This window comes from Ascaphus truei, chromosome 5 (genome assembly GCF_040206685.1).
Source record: "Ascaphus truei isolate aAscTru1 chromosome 5, aAscTru1.hap1, whole genome shotgun sequence".
In the NCBI taxonomy this organism is placed as follows: Eukaryota; Metazoa; Chordata; class Amphibia; order Anura; family Ascaphidae; genus Ascaphus; species Ascaphus truei.
Window position 1 is genome coordinate 62192005 of NC_134487.1, and position 12042 is coordinate 62204046.

General features: G+C 40.0%; 1 protein-coding gene across 15 annotated transcripts in view; it reads left to right on the top strand.

Moving 5' to 3' along the window:
• Window positions 1–12042, top strand: part of CADPS2 (calcium dependent secretion activator 2) — a 516545-nt gene that overhangs the window by 360494 nt on the left and 144009 nt on the right. For all 15 annotated transcript variants that reach the window (XM_075599918.1, XM_075599919.1, XM_075599906.1 and 12 more), the window contains 2 exons: window positions 2942–3045; window positions 8966–9122. In XM_075599918.1, coding sequence (XP_075456033.1) covers window positions 2942–3045; window positions 8966–9122 — 261 coding nt within the window. The remainder of the gene's footprint in view (window positions 1–2941; window positions 3046–8965; window positions 9123–12042) is intronic.

A 12042-nucleotide genomic window follows, 5' to 3' on the forward strand; every position in this document is an offset into this window, starting at 1 on the left:
TCTGGATCAACGCAATGAACATCATTATGCACAATATCTAAAGAAAATATTTATAAAATTATTTTCAGGTGGCATTTGACACCCCAGAGGTTGAGGCAGATGTATTCAGAGACCACGAATCTCTGGAGAGGTTGTGGGGGTGTTGGTGATAGGGCACATATTTGGTGGCTTTGCCTCAAAATACAGAGGTTCTGGGGAGTAGTGCAGAACCTAGTGCGAGAGACTTTCGGAATAAGGATCCCCCTACAGTAGACCTGATTACAATGGTTTTTGGTAAACTATTAGATAATCTATATGAAAATAAAGCTAAAATTATTATCACATATTCTGATGGCCAGAGTTGCAATAGCCGGGGCCTGGAAAAAGCCTCTGTCCGCCTCCAGGAGAGAGATTATTTCGAGAATAAATGAGGTGCAGTCTATGGAAAGATTAACTGATTATGTTAGACATAGTTCAATAAAATTTCAAAAGGTCTGGGAACACTATAATTTGAGGGGGAACAGGTGAACGCTTTAGTCACTGTGGATGGAGGGCTATAAAGGCAGTCCTCGTTTTACAATGCTTCATTTTACAACAAATGGCTTATCCAATGCTATGCAATGCATACCTATGTTAATTTTTACAACGCCAAAACGGGTTATCCAACGCTCTTACGACGCTTTGCAAAGTTGTTTGTGTATGTAATATATATATTATACTATATAATATATTTTTATATTATATATAATACAGTATATGCACTATATAATTTATGTGTGTGCTGCATATCTTATTGTCTGCGTAAAATATTTTGTGTATTTTAGCATTAAAAATGCCTTCAGGAACGGAACCTTTCATTTAAACAGTGTTCCTATGGGAAAACGTTTTTCGCTTTACAATGTTTCGCTATCCAACGCCATTTTGAGTAACGCATTGTGTCGGATAACCGAGGACTGCCTGTACAGTGTATCGTCCCTCTTTCAGATTTGGTAATCCTATGTGATATTTGAGCTGGGACTATGGCGTTGTTGTTTTTCTGTTTCTTTGTACTTTTGGATTGTTTATTTTTCATGATACCGGTGTTAAATTGATGGTACCACCACCCCCCTTCCCCCCTCCCTTTCTTTATTTCTGTATCCCTTCCCTTTGTTTTTCAAAAAAAATCAAAATAAAAAAATAAGTTACAAAGAGACGAATGTTTTATCTGATTGAGCTAATTTTCTATTGAACCCCAGATCCTTTTGTAAGCCTTGGTTTTTCATGTCTACAGTTTACTTCTAGTTTTCCCTTTAATTCTAACCAGCAAAACAGCAATACTGTCCATTTTAAATTACATTTAGAAGCGTTTGCAAAGAAAATATTTTTTCCCTAAAGAAATCATTTGTAATCCAACGAAAGCCCATGTAACAGTAACCGTGTATTGTTACTGTTTCTTTGTGCTCTGCTCACCATGTTTGAGAATAACCTGTAGATTAGGCGTTTCAGCATTCTATTCAGATTGGAAGTATCCTAGGAATTTTCACTTTTATAGAAGATAAATCCTGCTAATGCTTGCAATTTCTCATCTGGGTAGGCTAACGGTATATTGGCAGAGTGTTATGAGGAAAAAAAAGCCTATAGTATCTGCAAGTCTTTGTTTGTTTGACCTTGTAAAGAATTGGAAGTTTCTTGTTGCTGAAGCTGAGCGGCTGTTATGATACTGCATCTGTTCATTTTCATGTACTCAGAATCACAGCACATTAAAAGTAAATGCACATTGTGACCAGAATGTTTGTGTCTAACCACACACTACCTTTTCTCTTTTATTTATTTATTTATTTATTGTTAACCTCCTAACACACTGGTGAGCAACAGGCGTGGGCTTCACCCGTGGTCCATAATCTTCCCGCTGGGGCCCAGCAGCCTGCTCTCCTTCTCCCTGGTGCAGGAGGAGTTGGGGATGTTGCTACCATGGATCAGAGCTCGTTAATTGTGTCCCACTCACTCTCCTGTGCTCACAACTAGTTCTGAGGGTCAACAGAAAAGCCAGACAGTATTAATGAATGCACCGGCATTAAGCAGCTGACCCATGTTTCTCTGCCCATGTCCCCCACTCTCTGCCAATATTCTCCACTCACTCCTCCCCATGTCCCACACTCTCACCTCCCCATGTCCCACACTTTCTCCTCCCCATGTCCCCCACCCTCTCCTTCCCATGTCCCCACCCTCTCCTCCCCATGTCCCCACCCTCTCATCCCCATGTCCCCACCCTCTCCTCCCCATGTCCCCACCCTCTCCTCCCTATGTCCCCACCCTCTCCTCCCCATGTCCCCACCCTCTCCTACCCATGTCCCCACCTTCTCCCCATGTCCCCCACCCTCTCCTCCCCATGTCCCCCACTCTCTCCTCCCCATGTCCCCCACTCTCTCCTCCCCATGTCCCCCACTCTCTCCTCCCCATGTCCCCCCACTCTCTCCTCCCCATGTCCCCCACTCTCTCCTCCCCATGTCCCCCACTCTCTCGCTCCTCCCCATGTCTCCACTCTCTCACGCCTCATGTCCCTCACTCTCTCTCCTCCCCATGTGCCCAGTCTCTCACTCCTCCTCATGTCTCCCTCACTCTCACTCCTCCCCATCTCCTCACTCCCTCACTCCTCCCCATGTCCCTCACTCCTCCCTATATCTCTCACTTTCTCACTCTTCCGCATGGCTGTCGCTCTCTCTTTCTCTCTGCATGTTACTCTCTTTCCCTCACGTCACCCATTCCACACACTCCTGCCATGTTATCCACTCCGTTCATGTCACTTTCTCTTCTTGGCCATGGTTCCTATACGGCATCTTTTCTTTAAATGGCATCTACATTTTTGAGTAATTGTATAGTACAATACAGCTCAGTTTTATGCCCAAACCTTTTTTCTAATCTTGCTAGACATGTTAGTCCTATTTTAGGATGCCTATTAATAAAAATGCCCTTTTTAATTCAGAGTCCATGAACCAAGAAAGTCCTTCCAGAAAGCTAGAAGATGTTCTCCATTTAGCTGAGCTGTGTATTGAAGTTCTACAGCAAAACGAGGAACATCATTCTGAGGTAAGAAACATTTCCTGGACCTCCTGTGTTTTAAACAAACATGCTTTCATTTAAAAAAATTTTTTTTTTACAGTAATACAAAAATGAAAGAACGTTGCATAAACTTATGAATGTAAATCATTAGTGGAGATGATGAAAGCATGTTATATAGTTACAAATGGAATAGTTTAAAACATCTGCTTTTAACTCGCACAACAGAAATGAGTTTTTAGCTTGCATCTGCCATGTGTGAACCTGCGCTTAAAATTTTATCTTACACTGAAGAAAAACATCTGTCTCTAAAATATGAAAGTAATTCCCAGGAGAAAATACTCTCCTCAAGAAAAGTCACTGTCAATTTTTTTTTTTTTTTTTTGTGCTGTTTCGGAGATAAATTATGATAAAACTGTGTGGTGGTGTCAACTAACCCAGAGGGACCAGTCTTGCTGATATTATGGGCTCCATTTTAACACAAATTGAAAAGGAGTTATTTTATCTATTGAAATTGAGTGTGGTCTTAAAGAAAATAAATGTCTTTGTGAAGCTTTAATGATGAATGCATCTTAAGAGCTATGTTACCACTTTTTACGGTACCATCTCTAGCACTGTAATAATTGCAAAGGGGAAACACCTCCCAAAACCCCCCCACCCCTCCACGCACCCTCCTACCTCCCCCACTCCCACCCTCCCCCCGCACGTTTGATCATGATTAAAATACACAATCCCCAGCACACAGCAAGAACTCATACTTCAAGTAATTCTGTAGGAATTTAGAAATAGTAGTCCCTGCCACTCAATATGCATGCATATTGAATTTTCATTTTCCCACAATTTGTGTGGTGAATTCATACGGCAAAAACATTTCAAGCCACATTTACCCTTTATTTGGTCTCTCGAAATGCAGATTTCTTTCTGCTATTTAATGATTAACCAGGATGACACCACAGCGCGTGCCATGTGTTTGACACCAAGGGTTAGATATAGTGCATCACATCATGCTTAGTCAGCGTAAGCCATCACAGTCACCACCCAGTTAGAATTCCCACCATGACATGGAACATGGGTGGGCAACTCCAGTCCTCAGGGGCCACCAACAGGTCAGGTTTTAAGATTATCTCGGCTTCAGCACAGTTGGCTCAATCAGTGGCCCAGTCAAAGACAGTGCTTCACAGTGTTGAAACAGGGTTATCCTTGAAACCTGACCTTTTGATGGCCCTTGAGGACAGGAGATGCCTACCCCGGACATACTGCATTGCATTCCGTCAGATCTTACAATATGCAGACTTTTGCCCAGAAATGACTATAAGGACAACACGTGCCCTCACGTGAGAGCAGAGAAGGAATGAAACTCATGTATAACATAACCAAATGTATTCTGTTCTTACAATATGTAATTTAATCATTATAACTGAATTGCAATTTGAAAAGGATGTATTGCTCTAATCTTTCAACAATTTGTTTCCTGTTCTGCAACACTTTTTAATGCATGGATTCCTACAGGGGAACGAGGTATGTGGTTCATTATTAGCAACTTGACCTCGTTTATTTTTGCATGTGATTTGTCACTTTAGCATCACCTTGTACTCCATAGTATTCTGATTACTTATACTGCATACATGTTTCTCAGTTATTCTGAGTATGGATACAGCCTGTTCTATGTGAATTCAGCTTTCCATGCTGTTGTGAACCTTTTTAGGTTTCTATTAACATTTTGAAAGACATACAACATTTGATAAATCCTCACTTCTTAGGCCCATAATATAGTGTGTGCAGCCGTGCGCGCGCGCCTGTGTGAACGCGCGTGCACGTGCCGCACACTTTTTGTGTGTATGCTGTGAGCGACAGTATGTGTGTGTGTTAAATACGTGTATAATAAATATATTGGTAAATAAATGATTTATTAACATTGTAGATACATACACATACACCTACATATATATACATACACACATACATACATATACATACATTTCAGCGGCGGTAGCAGCGCAAAATCTTTATTTTCCCCATCTTCCCCCCAATCGTCCGGTTCCACGCTCACTGCCGTGCGCGCGTGGCCCTATTATAGGAAGGCTGACTAACCACAGCCAACTATAACTGCTGTGCGTGCGCATGGCGCAGCAAGCGTGCCCGCTATAGAACAGCCCTTAGTGGCCATTTGTTTGCTGTAAATGAATGATACCGGCTAATGCACTTCAGTGAATATGCCCCTAAAACTCAGGCAGCTGCTTTCCGTAAGGAACCCAATTCATACTACCTGCCTCCAACCTTTACAGTACATTTCCTCAAACATTTCAAACACAATTTCTTTTTCAAAAATACATTATTTGTTTCCACCGTCCACCTATTGTTTGAAATGCGTCCAATCATCAAGAACTACTCAAAGGAAATGCACCTGCCTCGTTGGCCAAATATTGTTGATGACTTCTTCTTTTTTTTATATCGGTAGGATCATCACTTTAGAGGGAGTACTGTATATGTTGCAGGCTGAACCCGTAATCATATACACATAATTTACTGGCATTTCTTAGTAATTGTTTTTAATATCATTTTTGGGGGGTTGGAAACTGTTGTCATTTTATTTCTTACATCTGACTTTTTACTAAAGGTAACAAACTTCTGCATAGATTCGTCAAAAACGATATGGCGAGGTTATAATGGAGAATGAATTGGGCACCAGTGACTGTGGGCCATACTTACTAAGCAGCGTTATGCCCCAATGCACCTTCCAGCACTGCAAGACACCTTCAGATACAATCAATTTGCCCATACTGTGTAATAATCTCTTGCTTCCCTTCAATATTTGTGATGCCTTCCCAAGCAAATCATTCTCTGCACTGTTTTTATTATGCTGTATTTAGATTCTCCCTATTCACCTCAACCGCACTTGTTCTGCTTTGCTAATCCTATCACGTCTTTGTCTAACATACATCCTATTGTTTTATCAAGCGATTTCCTTTGAGTCAGTCATTTTATAATATAATATTTTTGATAATATTTATTCTCATGTGCTGACAGTGCATGCAGCACTGTACATATCATTTTTTGCACGCACACTGAATCCCTGCACTGAAGAGCTAAGTGACTTGCCAAAGGTCACAAGGAGAGCTTACACTGAGGTTACTAAATTGTTCATCCACTTCAAAGGGAGTGCTTTTACTACTAAGATACTACAATACTTCGTTGTCTATGTCCACACTAGACCAGCATGACATCTTTCATAGGGGATGATTTATCAAGCACCGGTACATGTTTGTGCAATCAATCTGGCATTAGCTCCCATTGACTTACTTTATTGGATGCTCTAACCTGTACCAGCGCTTAGATAATCTGCCCCATGTATTTTATTTATTTATTTATAAAATGTTTTACCAGGAAATAATACATTGAGTTACCTCTCATTTTCCAGTATGTCCTGGGCATGATGACAAGACATGGTTACGTAAAATTAACAGAGGTTATACATTATATTTACAAACATTTCATGGACAGTTACAGATAATATATGATTATAGGCGTATGTAACATACCATAGTACTGCTTTATAACTACTGTATCTCTGTAACCATCAATTCCATTTGTTGTCCACATTGAGACTCCAGCCACTCAAATTATTGAGAATGTGATCATCAATGTTTTGTCTATCAAGTTCCCTTTATCGAGGTTAAAGAAATAAGTGAAAAACACTCTTACATAGAGTATCACCCAGTGAAATGCCAAACAGACCAGTCTCGAGATCTCGGGCCCCTTTGGAGGCTCATCGATGTACGAATGACTTTACAGTGATGGCAACACACAACTTCCGGTATTGGAGACAGTACGATCGACTCCATCAAATAACAACCATAATACACACTGTGGGACCGCAAATGGTAGAGAAGTCACCACACAGCAAGCATAATGCACCATAAAAAATCTATGCAATAGTGAGCAAAAATATAAAACAAAGGAAGCAAAAGTGACTACCAATAAAGTATGTAATATAGTGTTACACTAGAAAACATATTAGTCATTTTAATTACGGGGTTGTGGCAGGACGGCCTGTAGCTGAGGTCAGTTTTTTTAAAGTCCCTGACTTTTATTTTCCTCCTCTCGCCACCCTGCCATAAAACCCAGTAGCCTGGTGGCTAGTGTCCCTGACTACCATCAACTACCATCAACATCTTCAGAGCACAGTTCTCGTCAAGCCAGCCAGCAAAGATTGCCTTCGAACAAACCCTGTTGAATGGTCTGGTCACCGACTCAATTAAATATTGTTTTTCGTGGTTTTCCTCACGAAGCCCTACAACCCACAAGGGCAACATGGGTAGTTTCACACGTGATCCTAGCTTTTATAAGAAATTATCGACCTGTGAGTGGATGGGAAAAGGAGGTACCAATAATCAGGCTATTAAAGACCTTGCCACCACCACATTTATAGCAGCCGGGATTCGAAAAGTATAAAAATTGGACTTTTTCTATAATTATTCAGATCCAAGTTAATTAGAAAGTTACCTATATTTCTCTTTTGCAGGCAATATTCGTGGTCCCAAAAATTGTATTCAGTTGTACGATATACAAAAGTTTCCTCTATGTATTGGCAACAGAAAGTGTGTTTGTGCCAAGCATGCATATTTTAAGTGAAACTTCTTTGTGTTTTGTCACAGAAATTGTATTTGTGATGGTGATGTTTAATTAAAAATGAAAACACAATTTCAGTGACAAAACGCAAAGATGTTTGACTTAGAACACGCGTGCGCTGCACACACACCCTGTTTTACCTATTTGCACTTCTATATGTATAATAACTGTGAATTCCTTGTGTGTGTGTCTCTGTGTGTGTCTCTGTGTGTGTGTATCTGTGTGTGAGCATCAGCGGTGCCTACTGCACAGACGCGCTGAGCCATTGGCAACGGCTCCTGCGCATGCATGCCGAGCGCAGGAGGCCTCTTCTGCCAGCACTGATGTCACTTCCGGAAGGGCACTTCCATCACCAACAAGGCAATTTACTCCAAGGGAAATTTTCATTTGGTACAGTGGGTGCCAGCATAGAAGTTTCACTTAAAAATGTATTGGCTGTAGAATGTGTATAGTCGTGGGAATATTAAACCTAAAGATTTAGAGGATTATGTACAAGGAAGAGCTCTATTACGTGGGTTGTCCAAAAGAGTCTCCTCATACCCCCTTTTGAGATCTCCTGTCAGTGCCCATTTATGAGTAACCTCATTCACAATACAGACAACCTTAAAGAACTGAAAATGGGGTTGGGGTGGACCATGTTTCAGAACAACTAGATAGAACAAAGTTACATATTTCTGTATTTATCAGTACGTGAATAGAGACTACTGTGCAGAAAAGCATACTGTATGTTGTCTCTACCATTTGCTGTCATGGAGCATGTGGTCTGGTTCATGGTAGAGACACTCTCTGGTTGCATCTCTAACGTACGCGGTTGTGTGTCACAATAGTGGTGACCTCATTACATAGCAACTCGTCCCTTGTGGCCTGAATCTCGAGATGCTGATTTATTTGGCATGTCACTAGTTGAGTCTCTATATAAGAAAGTTTTTTTCACCTTTTTCTTTACCACTTGATGTCCAAAACATTGGCTATTTATCATACTTAGCTAAATTGCTGATAATGTTCTTTATCATTGGAGTTCCCAGGAGATTCGTAGTGGATCACTCGCGTATTGCCTCTCTCATACTCTTGTAACATTATATACATTCTTATTTAATTATTTAACATTTTGGTGCCACAACCTACTTTAATAATTGTACCCTTTTGTTGTCCATATTTTATCCCCATTTTTCATTTGTACAGTCTACCAATATGTATGTATTTGCCAGGTAACTGTTTCTATTTATTAAAATGCATTCCATTTGTCCTAGTATTTACATTGTTTGTTGTGTTTGTTGGAAGATACGTTTATATTGATAAAATAATTTTTGTCCAATTGTAGGCATTTGCTTGGTGGCCAGATTTAATGGCTGAACATGTGGAGATATTTTGGGCCCTGTTTTCTGTTGATATGGATTCTGCATTAGAGTCACAACCACAAGATTCCTGGAACAGTTTTCCACTTTTCCAACTACTAAATAACTTCCTCAGAAATGACTGTAAGATTTTGATATAAACTATTCCATGCCTTTATTTTATGGTAAAAAATGTGTGCACATTGTAATGGCTAAAAAAAAGATTTAAGCAAATATAGAGTTAATCAAATGTAATGTCCATTCTGATGTCAGCAGTACTTTTAACTTTAATACAATGCAACACTACTCATTCTGCTTCCTGCATGTACACTATAAACATATCCATTTTTGTTTGTATGGCACCAATATCAACCATGTACAAATTGCTTTAGTGACATTGGGAGTTATCCATTAAACTGCAATAGTGCCTGTCACGGGAGACCAGTACTTTTAACACCTTTACCTACTGGGATCATTCATTAGGCAAAACAAGGTAGTGGAATAAAATGAGGTTTATTTTGGTGAGACCAGCAGACATACAGATATTACACAAATTACAGAGAATATACACTTACTGGGGGCCTGAGGGAGAGACTAGCCTAACTACTGTAGGTGCAGGGCGCCTGCTTCAGAAGGCTTACCCTGTCCGCTCCTGGTCCAGAAACTTCACAGTACCTTCCACCGGGAAGATACCAGCCTATATCCCTTAACCGCGAGCAAAGCGGAAAATAAAAATTGGATGCAAAATGCAGGACTTGGTCTCAGCTAGGCAGGCTTCTCCGGCTAAAAACAAAGCCGGTTGCTCTGCTATTCGCAACAGAGCAACTTTGAAAAGACCGCCAGCGCCTCACCGACCTAAGCCCTTGACTCTTCTGGTTCTCTAATCGTCCAGTCCCTTTACATAGACCTCAGTGTTCTATGTCTAACATGGAGTAGGGGGAGGCGACCAATTGGAGAACGGATCGTACTTCAGCCAGCCAATCTGAATGGAGGATCGTCTGGCTGCTGCTGTCAGAGGAGAGGGGGTGTCGAGCCAGCTTGAAAAGCCGAGTGAATGGAAAATATGAATTGGCCAATGGGAATCGTGCCAACGAGCAGCGGCTTCCCCCAGCCAACCCATTGCTTCCTGCTGTGCAGGCTCCACCAGGTCTGGCAGTCGAAGTGTCTTCCCTGAGGGAAGCCCTTGTTCTCCGGACCCAGTACTCCGCACTTCCCGCTCACCAAACTGTTCCGACACCTCTGGACCCCCCTTTGATCGCGATCTCTATGCAGACATTCTGGCACCTATGTAGATGCCCGGGCTGACTGTATAGAGATTAATACATACAGTATAAAACATAATACATTGTTTTATTAAACTTCTATCTCTTGGGGAACATTATACATATGGGGGAAATGGGTCTGGGATACTTGTTGTCAAAATCCAGGATTCTGGAGGACACTGTGTTGTGCCGGTGTAATTAACCTTGCGTACCCGCAGATCCTGCCTGCATGTCGGGGAGAATTACGGGACTACCGGTAACTTTGTCCCCCGAACTCCTACACAATATCTAAACACATTTTGACCCAAATATCCCCCTTGAAACTCCCAATCCCGAAATCCCATGTTTATTGGATAAGGAGAAAAGGTAAAACATATCACCAGGACAGGTTTTTGGTTTTCATACAGTGTCCCAGGCTTATGGTGCTACTTAGTTACCAGGGACCCACAGTTTTCAGGGGTAACCAGTTAGGCCTCACCTTTATTATGAAGACTGGCTACCTTCTACCGTCACAAGTGGGGTATTATCGCTCGAAAATTCCCACTCAGTTAAATAAGAGCTTCCATGCGTGCACCAATTGGCAATATACCAATGTAATGAATAAACCACATTGTATACCAGATATAATAAAGGAAAATCTGGTATGAATATGGAAAAATAATTCAAATAACAGAAAGTCTTCAGAGGAAGGAGTCCCTTTGCTTATGTAAGTGGTATGTATAAAACACACACACACATATTGGTTTGAAAGATGGTATATATACTGTATATATATATATATATATGTATATGTATATATATATATATATATATATATATATATATATATATATATATATATATATATATACACACACACCATCTTTCAAACCAATTTGATAACTCAATATTTTAAATGAAGTATTGTAAATTGTTAAATATATATATTTTTTTATTTTTATTTAACAATTTACAATACTTCATTTAAAATATTGAGTTATCAAATTGGTTTGAAAGATGGTGAGAGAAGGAGTGCAGTAGATAGTAACATGCATAGTAGATTATGTTAGCAAAAATTATATACTTTGTCCCTTTGTTTAATTCTAATAGTGTAAAATGCTATATAGTTATATTAAGCCAGAAAGGCAAACAAAAATAGCTATTGAAATATATGCCCATTATGTCTAATAAAGTAAGAAAAATTCTACCTCGACTCCAGTAATGGCAATCAGATTTCTCTCTTGATCTCTTCCTACAATTTAACTCGTTAGGATATCCCTGTATTATGATACTGTACGTTGAGAGCTGTGAGGCAGGCTGCCAGTAAATACAATATTGCAATAGTCATGGCTAGAGAATAAGAGCATTACATTTTCCCGCCAGGAAATGTAATGCCAAAGCAAACTGCTTGGGTGATTGGATGGAAATAGTGTTACGGATTATGATAGAAAAAGGGGGTGCAGGACTTGTTTATGACAGGTAATAGGAAAGCCTCCATCTTGTTCATATTACATTTAATGCAATGAATTTCGGTCCATGTGTATGGAGATAGATATATATAGATATATCAGTGTGTCGGCATAAAGGATAAGGGAAGGATTCTAGTTGCTAGATTTTCTAAAAATATTTGTGTTATACATGGCAGAGGTCGAAGATTTTCTTAGAAGGGGTGATACTAAGGAAGATTGATTATAAGACTGGAAGAATTGATGTTTGCTTAATAGCTTTTGTGACTATACAGTACTGTATGTATGCAGATTGTATAATCTAATAACTGTATATAAGAATAAAATAGTAAATGAGAATACATTTATTCAATCAAA